Source organism: Electrona antarctica (assembly GCF_951216825.1).
Source record: "Electrona antarctica genome assembly, chromosome: 5".
In the NCBI taxonomy this organism is placed as follows: domain Eukaryota; kingdom Metazoa; phylum Chordata; class Actinopteri; order Myctophiformes; family Myctophidae; genus Electrona; species Electrona antarctica.
The window spans coordinates 23,380,779-23,395,778 of record NC_136810.1 but is presented as its reverse complement, the minus strand read 5'-3'; the positions used below and the strand labels follow the sequence as shown (position 1 = coordinate 23,395,778).

Below are 15,000 nucleotides of genomic sequence, written 5' to 3'. Positions count from 1 at the left end.
GTATGCCACAATGTACAGAGTTACGTGGTTTAGACTAGACAAATCCATTTTGGCGATAATAAAAAGGGCCATTGCCTTTTAACGTCTCACCAGATCCCTAGGGGCGAGACAACCATCTATTAGGGCTTTTTTGAGTCGATTCTTTGATATATAATAAGGGGGAAAATATAAAAGAAAAACCTGCTTCTCGATTAACATACAGGAGGAAAATTAAGTCGATTGTTGATTCTAAATATTGGTTACTTTCAACATATTTTCCGTTAATAACGTAGTTCCAGGCAGTGCAGTGAGTGCGTTTTGACCTTGTAACGTAGTTCCAGGCAGTGAGTGCGTTTTGACCTTGTAACGTAGTTCCAGGCAGTGAGTGCGTTTTGACCTTGTAACGTAGTTCCAGGCAGTGAGTGCGTTTTGACCTTGTAACGTAGTTCCAGGCAGTGAGTGCGTTTTGACCTTGTAACGTAGTTACAAGGTCGTTACGTGAGTGCGTTTTGACCTTGTAACGTAGTTCCAGGCAGTGAGTGCGTTTTGACATTGTAACGTAGTTCCAGGCAGTGAGTGCGTTTTGACCTTGTAACGTAGTTCCAGGCAGTGAGTGCGTTTTGACCTTGTAACGTAGTTCCAGGCAGTGCAGTGAGTGCGTTTTGACCTTGTAACGTAGTTCCAGGCAGTGCAGTGAGTGCGTTTTGACCTTGTAACGTAGTTCCAGGCAGTGCAGTGAGTGCGTTTTGACCTTGTAACGTAGTTCCAGGCAGTGCAGTGAGTGCGTTTTGACCTTGTAACGTAGTTCCAGGCAGTGAGTGCGTTTTGACCTTGTAACGTAGTTCCAGGCAGTGAGTGCGTTTTGACCTTGTAACGTAGTTCCAGGCAGTGCAGTGAGTGCGTTTTGACCTTGTAACGTAGTTCCAGGCAGTGAGTGCGTTTTGACCTTGTAACGTAGTTCCAGGCAGTGCAGTGAGTGCGTTTTGACCTTGTAACGTAGTTCCAGGCAGTGCAGTGAGTGTGTTTTGACCTTGTAACGTAGTTCCAGGCAGTGCAGTGAGTGCGTTTTGACCTTGTAACGTAGTTCCAGGCAGTGCAGTGAGTGTGTTTTGACCTTGTAACGTAGTTCCAGGCAGTGCAGTGAGTGTGTTTTGACCTTGTAACGTAGTTCCAGGCAGTGCAGTGAGTGCGTTTTGACCTTGTAACGTAGTTCCAGGCAGTGCAGTGAGTGCGTTTTGACCTTGTAACGTAGTTCCAGGCAGTGAGTGCGTTTTTACCTTGTAGCGCAGTTCAAGGCAGTTGAGGGAGTCGGGGGCGTGCGGATGAAAGGTCTCGGGCAGGAAGCGCAGAGCGAAGGTGAAGTTGGCGGCCTGTGCGATGTCTCCGTGCAGGCTGTACTGCAGGGCCTTGCTCAGTATGTTGTTCAGCACCAGAGGAGTCAGCAGCTCGCCTGGAGTCTGACCGCTGGCCAGCTAGGGGAGGCCATACACACAGACATTTACTGTAGACTTGAGGCTCATTCTAAAAATGTAATTCTAAATCAGTTTTCTGAAAAGGTTATGTTGCTATATCATATACCTTTTCAACATTATATAAATGTTTAAATTAGAATTCCATTACAAAATGTTATGACACTTTGTTTTTGTCATTCTATGAATTGCCAACTCAGGAGAAGGAGAAGACAAGGACGGACATTTGGTTTTGTGCCAATGTCCGGATGGATGACCATACACACAAAAACCACCACCGCATATTCTGCGACTCAACCTTTTGACACTGGCAATGGTGACGCCGGAAACACAAGTAAGATGGTGGAAACAAACGTGCCTCACCTTCTCGAAGAGCAGGTCACTGAGGGACTGGGCGAACTCTCCGTCCTCCATCAGCAGGAAGTGACGCAAGGCCTCAAAGTGTCTCTCCATCCCCAACTCCACAAAGAAGTAGTCCACCACCGCCTTGTTCACCAGAGACACGCTGGGGATAGAGAGAAAAGACAGAGGGGGATACCGGTATATATGTGTGTGTTAAATATTACCATTTTGTTTATATTATCATTATAGATCATCAAACTTCCTACACCCACACTTTCAACAACAAATGACACTGATCATCCCCTGTATCGCTACTTCGCCCTCATGCCATCTGGGTGAAGATACAGAAAGTGGGAAAAAGGTTTGTTTTAGCAGGAGTTTTGTCCCCTCGGCCATTGCGGCATTAAACAAACTGCCCAGTCGATTCGGTTCGTTTTCTGTGTACACAGTGGGGACTTATTGCGAACACAGTGATTGCGAACACAGTGAGCACTAACTATAGAAGCTGGCCTAAACTGTCTGTCTGTCTGTGTGTCGCGCTGTAACACCACCGGCCCGCCACCAGAGGGCGCAGCTGTATCACACACACACACACACACACACACACACACACACACACACACACACACACACACACACACACACACACACACACACACACACACACACACACACACACACACACACACACACACACACACACACACACACAACTTTAAAAAAAAACTTAACTTAAAAAAAACTTAAAAAGAAAAAACTTCCCAAAAGAAAAAAAACACACACACGCACGCACACACACACTAAAAAAAATACTTAAAAAACTTAACTTAAAAAAAGAGAACTAAAAAAAACCTTAAAGGTATATTCAGTGATTTGACTTAATTCAAATATCACTTGTTTTTTTTATTTTTTTCTGGATAATCCTCCCTACTATAGAGTGTGCTGACCATATAAGGAGTTCCTCCCTGTCCCCAGTGAGCCCCTGGGGTCAAAAAACCCTAGTTTCAGTTTTGGTGGCGGGTGGCAAAGCCTTCATCCAATCAGGATGAGAGGGGCCTTCCTCCAATCATGATCGAGCGGGCCTTGGTGCACCTGTTGCACTTCCCCCCACTGTAGAGCGTGCATGTGCACATTTTGTTACCGGGGCGGACTGGGTGGTTTTCCAAATCACCCAAATCACTGAATGCTCCTTTAAAAATGTACGTAATTTATTCTAATTGTTGTTATTGCAATTTACGAGCTGCGTTCGCTTCCCGCGTTCACGCATCTTACTTGTGGTTATGTGTTCTTAGAAGCAGTGACAACACACACATCTGTGTGCTGAGGAATCAATTGGCGAAGCGAATAAAATTGGGGAGAAAGGGTAAAAAGCCCCACTTGCAATATGCAATAAACTCACGCCCACAGGCGGCAAATGGCTGAGATAGAGTATACTGTTAGTCTAATCCCTAGATTAGATCCACCACTATGTATTAAGGATAATAAGGGCTTATAGCACATCGCAGTATTACATTGCTTTCTGGTTTATTCAAGTTTTGGTATTTCACACAATACAGACTGAGCGAGCCACATGTAATGTCATCAGATCGACTGTGCTGAGAACTTGTAAAAAGGCCTGACGTCTGTTTCCGGTTGGAGGGAATTTGAGGGATACACAGACCAAAAGCAGTGTGACACCACTAGCCAAATGCCAGTACTCCAACGCTAATAGGCTAGCAGTTGTGTACATTTACTCACATACTGTAATTTTGAGGGTTTGGTTTTATAGGGGCGCTAGGCCCTCCTATGCACATCTTTGTGGGTCTGTGTGAACACAAACATTGTGATTGGCTGTTTACCCCATAGCGATGATTTGATTGGCTGAGCAAAGTACATATAATGACTTTTTTGATGATTTGATTGGCTGAGCACGGAATGATGTATGATGCTGTATGATGATAATAGCGCCCCTCACTTCAATCACAAGTGTGATTTTATTGTGTTTCCAATTTTCAGTACTTTTACTCCTAATCCGCCAGGCAAATATACTTTTACTCCACTGCAATGATATGAAAGCTTTAGTCACTAGTTACTTTGGAGGGAATTGAGTGACACAGAATAGAAGCAGTGTGACACCACTAGCCAAATTCCAATAGTCTAACTCCGATTCTACAAATGCCTTCTAAAACTGTTTTGTGCCAAGGATCCCCCAACTCCAGTCCAGAGGAATTGAGCAGGTTGGACTCATAGCCACATGATGCCAATACGAACATGTTCTGCCTGCTTGCGTCCTCCCTGCTCTACATCATACATGGGCAACTGGCGGCCTGGGGGCCACATGCGGCCCCCACCTTCACTTAACCCATTTAGACCTGACGTCGGAATTTAAAAAATGTCTTCTAAATCCTGACAGTTTTCTGAAATACCTATGTTTCTATATCAGTGGTGCTCAATATTTCATGTCAAGGACCCCAAAAATGATATGTAATTGGCCGCCGACCCCCATCTGAAAATATGTTGTTCCAGGGAACTCTCAGAAGCAAAGATTTGAGTTAAAAACATTCGCTGTGAAAGAATATATATTGAAAGATTTGCGCCACATTTTCACGATTTTTCCAAAATAGCAGACCTACAAGCTCATAGGTCTGCTCGTAGGTCCGCATGCGCTATGATTTGAAATTAAATAAATAATATATGTACATTTTCAGGATTCCAATTCAAAAATAGCAAAAGACTATTTTTGCTACGACAGGAATATGCAATGTGGCCCTCTGGAGTTGAGTGTGGAAATGTAGTGGCCCTCCAGTTGCCCACCCCTGCCATATACTGTATGTTGTACTGGACTCTGTATCTTCTCTATGAACTGAGCTGTTTGACATACATTCTCCCACAGGCAGTCACCCACGCACTATAAACTGTGTGCTTGTGTAAATACAGATTAAATCATTATTTGATGTGTTGCTTCAGTAGAGTTGAGTTTAATCAAGTGGGACAGTTTCACTCTCAGACCGTTGATATGACCGTTATGTTTACATGGTCAGGAGTGACTCTCAGACCGTTGATACGACCGTTATGTTTACATGGTCAGGAGTGACTCTCAGACCGTTGATACGACCGTTATGTTTACATGGTCAGGAGTGACTCTCAGACCTTTGATACGACCGTTATGTTTACATGGTCAGGAGTGACTCTCAGACCGTTGATAGGACCGTTATGTTTACATGGTCAGGAGTGACTCTCAGACCTTTGATACGACCGTTATGTTTACATGGTCAGGAGTGATACGACCGTTATGTTTACATGGTCAGGAGTGATACGACCGTTATGTTTACATGGTCAGGAGTGATACGACCATTATGTTTACATGGTCAGGAGTGATACGACCGTTATGTTTACATGGTCAGGAGTGATACAACCGTTATGTTTACATGGTCAGGAGTGATACGACCGTTATGTTTACATGGTCAGGAGTGATACGACTGTTATGTTTACATGGTCAGGAGTGTCGGAACCAGGGCTGTCATGGTTACACATTTTTTGTCAATTAATTGTCACAAAAATAATTGTGATTAACGATTGAATTGTGTTTTTGGTATTCAACATTGGAATGTGAATACAATTTTAATTTCTGGTTTTTAGGTTGCTTCATCAATTCATCAATTAATCACAAATGATTAATTGTATGCAGTCTTCACACACAGATCTCCATGTGGGACACCGGCTGACAGTTAAAACGGGTGCTATGACAACGTATATCATTAGGTTCCCAAGTTGCATCGTTCCCAAGTAGGCCGGTGGCCGACTGTGACGGGCACGTACAGGTCTAGTTAATTTAATTGTGACAGGCCTAAATGAGCAAAGCAATGAGACGAGCCTAGTAGGTGTTCACTATTACCTGATGCCTGTATTTAGAAATACCAAAGGAGGTGAGGTGTGTATAGCCAGATGCTAGAGGAACCATACAACACACACTGGTTGTTGTAGCACAAGTAAGTTTACAGTAAGGTCAGAACATGCCAGAAGCCATAGAGTCTCTAGACAATGAGAGACAACTCATTGAATTTACCTGTAAACAATGTCTGAGAGAGATAGAGTCAGAGAGAAGGAGAGAGAGAGAGAGAGAGAGAGAGAGAGAGAGAGAGAGAGAGAGAGAGAGAGAGAAAGAGCTGAGCACACAGCATCCACAGAGGCTTTTTGGATGATTGAGGTCAGCTCTGCAGAAAACTGCAGCCAATACCGCACGCACGCACACACGCACGCACACACGCACACACACACACACACACACACACACACACACACACACACACACAATTTCTAACATTTCCACTCACATGACAGTGCGGCACGATTAAGGTGAATTCTCTTGAACAGAGAGATCAGTGATAGCAGCAGGGTGAGTTCACAGTGTCAAGTGTTCTGATGAAAAAGCGCTGCCTAGTGCATTTTTTTTTTGCTGAAAATGAAAGGCGCAACATCCTCCAAATCTAAGACCGCCCAGACAGCGGTACAGGTCATATGTGGGTGTCATATCATAACCTCATTACTTCAGGCTAAGCAAGGGACAATCATCACTTGAAGACATGTGGCTGATGGGTTGGGTCAGCAATCTCGAGACGACAGACACGATTTATCGCGGGCGGCGGTGGCTCAGGGGTAGAGTGCCTGGATGGGAACCGCAAGGTTGCCAGTTCGAACCCGGGCTCCCCCAGAGTTACTGTCGAAGTGTCCTTGAGCAAGACACTGAACCCCTAATTGCTCCCGATGTGCTAGTTGGTACCTTGCATGGTTTCCGCTGCCATCGGTGTATGAATGTGTGTGTGAATGGGTGAATGTAATGCACAATCTATGTAAAGCGCCTTGGATAAAGGCGCTATATAAATGCACCATTTACCATTTACCATTTATCGCGATTGATAAAAGTAGCCCACACATTCATTAGCCTGGAAACCAGACGAATCTGCCAGAGCTAAGAAAAGAAATAGCAGTGATATTTTGTCTGGCCATGCCAGGCTAACACGTCATATGCATGCATTTCTCAAAAAAGTTTAATTATTCTCAACTTTTTAAAAGTGGTCCGCTCATCCCCAAAAAGCACACAGGCCAACAGCTCCGTCCTTTTAAAGGCAATTTATATATTTATTTAACTCAAATCTTTGCTTCTGGGGGCTCCATGGAACAACATATTTTCAGATGGAGGTCGGCGGCCAATTACATATAATCTTGGGGGTCCTTGACATGAAATAGTTTGAGAATCACTGACATAGAAACATAGGTTTTTTTTAGAAAACTGTCAGGATTTAGAAGACATTTGTAGGATCTGGTCTCAGGTCTAAATGGGTTAATAAAGAAAATCAACGCCTGTTGATCCCAGGATCCACACGGATACAGTGTTACTCAAATGTGGATCTCGGACTTCCTTTGGCCTGCCGCTTACATCAGTCATCTATGTCGTATCTATGATGTACGTCGTGTACCACTACACATTTGGGCAAGGTTTCAGTTTGTCAGAACCATGTCAAACCCTGACCGTATTGATTTCATTTAGGAAGGTACAGTTGGAGGCCATCGATATTGTCCTTTTCTTTTTGCTGAGGTTTGCGTGATCTGCGCAAAAGGACAGTTAACCCATTTTGGGCGGGAACCCCTTTTGGTGTTTTAAACATTGTTATAATTTAGCTATTGAAAAATAGCAGATCTACAAGCTCATAGCGCGCCACCGAGTGGCGCGCTACGAGCTTGTAGGTCTGCTATTTTCGAAAAATCGTGAAAATATTTATTTCAGAAAACTGGAGGATTTAGAAGGATTTTTTTAAATTTTGAGGTCAGGCCTAAATGGGTCAAATGATAAGGGACAATATCGGTGGCACCCAACTGTACAGTACAAGTTCCAACACAAACTGATAGGACCTCATCCTGTACTTCCGTGGAATGCGACACAAAAGTGACTCTTTCGCATTCACAAAAGAGACACTTCATGGCATTCAATTAACTCTGTGCCAGATTGACATGGGCGGCTGACAGCAGGATATTATTTTGTCATGAGCTTGAAGAGATTGGATTGTTTTTAGCAAGCAAAAATGTGATGCGAGTGCAAATGAAACTTATGACAAGTTTGCCTGATATATCAGACAAAATTGTCAACTTGTCACACTCCATTTTAATCTTCAATCTGTCAACTCCAGTGGAGTGGGTGGATTTCAAAAGGTCTGTCTGGACCCTGTCAAATGACAAGTGGAAGGTAATGAGAATTCTGATCATGCATTTTGTTACACTGCAACACACACTGAGCAACAGCATCGGTGGCTTTGACGTGGTAGAAAAATAGCCACTATAAGCGAAAGCACCAGTATTTCCCCTTCAAAACGAGTTGCTTGCTTCTCTTTGAATGACTCTTAAGGTGACTTCAGACCAAACAAACTTGTTCAGACTAGTACTAGTTAAAGACTACACTTAAAACTTCCAGATTGCAACAGACTAGCATTTTTGTATCAGCACAAAACCAGTCTGCCGACGAAACATTATTTTTCCCCATGCAAATTGCAGAAAGCAGCACTGGTTTGCAGTGTTGCCAGTAATGCTTATTATAGGCGACTTTGGGCTAGTTTTCCTGTAACATAGCTTAATATTCATAGTTGCCGTGAAGTGTAGTTGCTTATTTTGGCTTGCTTTCATGTTTCTTAAAAAAAAAATAGCTGATGTAATAGGGCTCAAGTAGTGAAACTGGTTGCTTCTTTTGGATTTGTTTTCATAGACCTGGTCGCTTGTTTCACTCACAGAATCTGGCAACACGGAGCTTCTCACCAAAACAAACAAAGATAGCATTATTTTCGCTAGCCTTGCTTTGGAGTTGATTGATTGGTATTAGATATATATATATATATATATATATAAATTGAGAGTTGATATTGAGAATATGGTATCTAGTCAGGACATGGTCGCTCCCGACATCGGCAACCGACCGGACATGTTCGGTTCGTGTTGTTTGTGTTTACACACTTTTGTCTTCAATGTTTGTGTTTACACAGACCCTCAAAGCTGGACATAGGAGGCTCAAATACTGAGTTTTGGACCTTGAACCGTGGATTTGGAGAATTGTTACGTAGGTACGCAAAAAAACCTGTCAAACCTCCCATATACATTAATTCTCCCGGCCTCTTGCTCTCCGCCCCTTTAAAAGAACACTCACTGTGTGATGAGAGGCGTGGTGACCGAGTGCTTCATCAGGACTGGCAGGGAGACCATCTCGCTGAGCTGGATGGTGGTGGTGTCTGTGGCCCCGTGAAGCGTCGGGTCCACGGGAGGCAGGCCCCAGGGGCCCCGTGTCACCTGCTTCAGCAGCTGACAGTCTGGGGACGACGCTGAAGGAGAGAACACAGATAAGATTAGAGTGAAACAGGAAAAAGACACGACCCCAGCATCTGTTTGAAAGGAAAAAAGACATGCAGTAACTCCCCACAAACAGTGGTGTTGGAAATGACCTAGCTCAAGTGGCTTAGAAGTTTGTTTGTTTGTTTTTTCATCAGGGTTTTTTTTTCTTCCCAAGTTTCATCAGGGGTTCCCTACAGTATATGCGTTCATCGTTGGTCTCGTCTTGTACTCGTTTACTTACTTGTATTGTATTGATGTCTATTCACCACTTTTAACAGCCTGCTCAGGGACTACAGATGAAAATCTTCTCATTTACATGGATGTGAAAACTGAAATGTTGATCATTAGTGTGCACTGGCCCTGGTAAAAAAAAATCAATACTCTCTCCCGGCCTCAAGCTTCTGTATTGCCTCTGTGTTGCTCATACGGAGTGTTTTGCCTGAAGGCGGTCCACAAGGCAACAGTGGCTCTGTGACACCTGTCAATCTCAAAGACACTCAACTTCTTCAAAAGAAGCCAAGGCACAAAATACATTTACTACCATTCCTCCTAGGGGAAACACTGTCTGCTTATCAAAGCACTTCCTTCGGATTAATAAATTAAATATAAAATAATTTAATGCAGGATTAATAAAGCATCTATATGTCTGTTCTCTTTCAATGCATTTAGAAAATCTTTTGATTGTCGGGCAGAAACCAGATATCTCCATTGGTCTCCATAGGTTATGTACAAATATTGAACCAATGAAGTATTAAAAAGCACTTCTGGCTAAACCTAACTCCATTGTCCTTGGATCCTCAAACTGTCGCTTCGACCGGTACCGCCAACATGTTCTCCAACTAGGACCGCAACCAGGATGGAAAGATCACAGAGACCCAGTTCAAACTGAAGGCGGACGAAGTGGCCGATCACGATGAGCTATGATGGCCCTGAAGTCAAAAGATCTGTCCCAGGTGGGGGGTGGGCCCTCCCCTCCAAATAGTAACGGTCAAATAGTAACGGTCAAATAGTAACGGTAAATCTGTGGCACCCGCCACAGCACTGAAACTGCCCTTCTGAAAGTAACCAATGACCTCCTGTTATCTGCAGACGCTGGTCATTGTTCCCTTCTCATACTGCTTGACCTAACAGCCGCCTTCGACACCATTGATCACTTGACACTCATTAATCGACTGGAGAAGGTTGTGGGCATCTCTGGTGTTGCTCTCCAGTGGTTTAAATCGTATCTGAGTGACAGACTTTTTTCTGTTGGCATAGGTGAACTCACCTCCTCCCTCGCCCCGTTACAGTCAGGGGTCCCCCAGGGATCAATCTTAGGACCTATCTTATTCTCCCTCTACCTGCTTCCCCTAGGAGAGATCATCTGCTAGTATTTGGCCCCCCTCTCGCCAGAGCCCAAATAGAAAATGACCTTGGCCCCTTAACCGTAAATCTCAGGCCCACTGTTAAGAATCTAGGTGTCACTTTTGATCCTGACCTCAACTTCGAACACAACATTAAGAAAGTCACTCAATCATCATTTTACCATTTAAGAAACATCGCCAAAATAAAATAATTTCTATCCCCCTCTGACTTGACAAAAGTCATTCACGCATTCATATTCTCACGCTTAGACTACTGTAACTCTCTGTATACCTGCCTCACTAAAAAATCTATTCATCGTCTCCAACTAGTACAGAATGCTGCTGCTCGTCTGCTAACTGGCTCCAGGAAATTTGACCATATCACCCCCGTTCTAGCGTCCCTGCACTGGCTCCCAATTTCCTTCAGAATCAATTTCAAACTCCTTCTCACCATATTCAAGGCCAGGTCCGGTCTCGCTCCACCCTACATCGCCGATCTTATCTCCCCCTATGTCCCAACCCGCTCCCTGAGATCCTCATCCAATGACCTTCTTAACCCTCAAATTTGTCGGCTAAAGTCTAAAGGAGACCAGGCTTTCAGCACCATAGCGCCAATACTTTGGAACACACTGCCCTTACATATCAAGCGTGCTGAATCAGTGTCCTCTTTTAAATCCCTTTTAAAAACACACTTTTATAGATTAGCTTTCGCTCCCAATCAAATATTTTAGTATATATATTTTTCCTAATTTTTGTTTTATTTTGAAATGTCTTCTGCTGTATATTTGATTTGTTGTTGTAAAGCACTTTGTAATGAAAATTTGAAAAGGTGCTATATAAATAAAGTTTTATTATTATTATTATTATCTACTGTATCTATCTATCCATCTAAGTAGGTCGGGACTCGGGAGAGGCTTATTGTCGCTATCAGCCGATAACACGAGAGTCTGTCCCCGTTACAATGCGCTAGACCCCTGGGAGATGGAATGCTGAGGTGGAGTGCCACACCTACCATCAGCTCCCAGTACTTTCCACACCCAGGCCGGTCTACTCATGTGCTGAGTTGGCAGTGTCCGGGATCGAAACCATGACCTTGTGGTAGAAAAGGCACAAGCTCTACCGGATGAGCTACCCGGACACTTCTATCAATCTATTTACAATATCCATCTATATAGTATCCATCTATCTACAGTATTCATATATCTACAGTATCAATCAATCAATCAATCTCTATATCTATCCATATATCTATAAATAAAATGGATCAATCCAAGTATACCATTTTGAGTCTTACTCTGACAGCGTCTTAATACAAAGCATCAAAAGTGGACTAAAAACACAGATCACATCCTGAATCGTGCAGAAGTAATCACTTCTTTCCGCTGTGTGCTCTGAGCCGTACTCACACAGGTTGTAACCGTCCTCATACTGCTCCACTTGGTAGTGAGCAGCCAGAGAGAGGACGTATTCCTGCTCAGAGCGCTGGGCGGGGGACAGGACCCAGCTGGCTGCCCAGGACCCCAGCATGCCCTCGGCCAGCTGCTGCTGCTGCTGCTGCTCAACGGGGATGTCTGATTCCCCACCTGGAAGGGAGTGGGAGATAGTATGAAATGTTTAGCTGACTTGAACATGCCGTCTGTCGGGTGGAAACCTCAATACCTCCTACTGTATGTCCAAACCTTTCAAGATTAAAATGCAAAAGTAGCAGATCTGCATGTTCAAAACGTGTCACACTGTAGTATGATCAAGCAGGCCATTCATTTACGAAAAAACAAACTTGGTTCCCCTTAAAGTAAAGAAACTGAACTTGAACTCATACACCACCTTGATTGTTTGGCATGTTGTCGTCAGGTTTCTGCTCCCTCGCTCCGCTCTCATTGGCCGTCACCTGGCACCCTCCTCCCAGTGCAGAGTCTGAAGAATGGCCATGGGTGCCTGGTAGGTGCAGAAGCTGAGGCTGCACCCCCGACACCACGCACCCTCCGCCCAGAGTCGAGTCAGAGGAGTGGCCGTGCGCACTGCCCGGCAGCGCGGACGGCAGTGGCTGAGTGCCGGACACCATGCAACCCGTCCTTAAAGCGGAGTCCGACGAGTGTCCGTAAGCACTTCCAGGCAGAGGGGACGAGACCGGTTGGATTCCAGACACCAAACACCCAACCTGGAGCAGTGGTGATTTTGACAATCTTTTTATTTAGCTTTAGTAGTCTTTTGAATACATTTTCTATTTAGTCATCTGAAATGTTTTAATTTTAGTCTAGTTTTAGATGACAAAATATCATAAGACTTTAGTCGACTAAATGTACAGTTGATTTTGTCAACTTAAATGTATTTTGATAGTAGTAGTAGTTTATTTATTTTGTTCATTAAAAGAGGAAAACAGATGAATACAGTGCCTGCATTTTATATCTTTGAAAAGAATTGTGTTGATGGCGTCATAATGACCGATTTTACAATTGGTTGCATGCTGAAAATAGCCGACCTACAAGCTCTGCCAAAATCTGCCATTTTCATTAACACTGACCTGGAGGGTGGAGTCGGAGGCGTGTCCGTGCTTATTCCAACGAGGACCCGCTTCAGGCACGTTGGACACGAACCCGCCCACTTTGATGTTGGCGTCCGATGAGTGACCGTGGACGTTTGGAGTGGGGAAGTGGCCGGTCACTTCAGAAACATGCTCTCCCACCCTGATGTGTGCGTCCGAGGCATGACCGTGGATGTTTGGAGTGGGGAGGTGGCCGGTCACTTCAGAAACGTGCTCTCCTACCCTGATGTGTGAGTCCGAGGCATGGCCGTGGATGTTTGGAGTGGGGAGGTGGCCGGTCACTTCAGAAACGTGCTCTCCCACCCTGATGTGTGCGTCCGAGGCATGGCCGTGGATGTTTGGAGAAGGAACAGAGGCGACGAATCCCGAAATATTCTCCCCGATTTTAATGTGTGAGTCGGAAGCATGGCCGTGTATGCCGGGGGAACGCAGAGGGGCGGTCACTTCAGAAACATGCTCACCGACCTTGATGTGAGCATCGGAGGAGTGGCCATGGGCGCTCGGGGACAGTAGAGGAGCGGTGACCTCTGAAACAAAGTCTCCGACCTTGATGTGAGCATCAGAGGAGTGACCATGGGCGCTCGGGGACAGTAGAGGAGCGGTGACCTCTGAAACAAAGTCTCCGACCTTGATGTGAGCATCGGAGGCGTGTCCATGGACACTCGGGGACAGTAGAGGAGCGGCGACCTCTGAAACAAAGTCTCCGACCTTGATGTGAGCATCAGAGGCGTGGCCATGGGCGCTCGGGGACAGTAGAGGAGCGGCGACCTCTGAAACAAAGTCTCCGACCTTGATGTGAGCATCAGAGGAGTGGCCATGGGCGCTCGGGGACAGTAGAGGAGCGGCGACCTCTGAAACAAAGTCTCCGACCTTGATGTGAGCATCAGAGGCGTGGCCATGGGCGCTCGGGGACAGTAGAGGAGCGGCGACCTCTGAAACAAAGTCTCCGACCTTGATGTGAGCATCAGAGGCGTGTCCATGGACACTCGGGCACAGTAGAGGAGCGGTGACCTCTGAAACAAAGTCTCCGACCTTGATGTGAGCATCGGAGGCGTGTCCATGGACGCTCGGGGACAGTAGAGGAGCGGCGACCTCTGAAACAAAGTCTCCGACCTTGATGTGAGCATCGGAGGCGTGTCCATGGACGCTCGGGGACAGTAGAGGAGCGGCGACCTCTGAAACAAAGTCTCCGACCTTGATGTGAGCATCGGAGGCGTGTCCATGGACACTCGGGCACAGTAGAGGAGCGGTGACCTCTGAAACAAAGTCTCCGACCTTGATGTGAGCATCAGATGCGTGGCCATGGATGCTGGGCGGCGGATGAGGGCCTTCCACGGCTGACACCAGCTGGCCTACCTTTAGGTGTGCATCGGAGGCATGGCCGTAAATGTTCTGCGAGGACAGCGGTGCACTGATTTCGGACACATGCCCCCCAATTTGAATATGAGCCTCCGAGGGGCGAGCGCGGGTGTCTGCCACGGACGGCTCTCGCAGAACGGAGCCAGACGGGGCGGTCAGTGTTTGGTGATCACCAGCAGGGCCTCCCTGCTGCGGCGTCGGCGAGGGGCCAGCAGCTGCAGGAGGACGAGAAGGACATTCTTCTCCTTCCGTGAACACAACAACAACAGATTGGACCTCTTCCCGGTTTGACTCCACGATATGTTCGGCGGTCCGAGTCGCGGTGACACGGCCACCGGCCTCTCCTTCTGATGAAGATGCAATGGCTTCCCTCTTGTCGTCAGTCGTGGTGTTTCTTGCGTCCACTGTAGCCTGCGATGGGTGACCGTGCAGGCTGGCTTTGGGTGCAATATCCGTGGCCATATCCGGCGTATACCGGCCAAGGGGGAAACTGGACTGAGAGGCGTGGCCATACGGGGAGGCTCTGGGCAGAGTCTCCTGGGTCTCGGACACGTTCTCCCCGATGGGGATGTGAGAGAACGAAGGATGCAGGCTGGAGACGTCGGGCTCGACGGGC

General features: G+C 45.9%; 1 protein-coding gene across 2 annotated transcripts in view; it reads right to left on the bottom strand.

The window, feature by feature from the left end:
• Nucleotides 1-15,000, bottom strand: part of tubgcp6 (tubulin gamma complex component 6) — a 47,241-nt gene that overhangs the window by 8,179 nt on the left and 24,062 nt on the right. For both annotated transcript variants that reach the window (XM_079501797.1, XM_079501798.1), the window contains exons 19-24: nt 13,005-15,000; nt 12,308-12,641; nt 11,890-12,066; nt 8,959-9,130; nt 1,812-1,953; nt 1,257-1,451 (exon numbers count right to left, since the gene is read on the bottom strand). The exon at nt 13,005-15,000 is cut by the window's right edge and continues 296 nt beyond it. In XM_079501797.1, coding sequence (XP_079357923.1) covers nt 1,257-1,451; nt 1,812-1,953; nt 8,959-9,130; nt 11,890-12,066; nt 12,308-12,641; nt 13,005-15,000 — 3,016 coding nt within the window. The remainder of the gene's footprint in view (nt 1-1,256; nt 1,452-1,811; nt 1,954-8,958; nt 9,131-11,889; nt 12,067-12,307; nt 12,642-13,004) is intronic.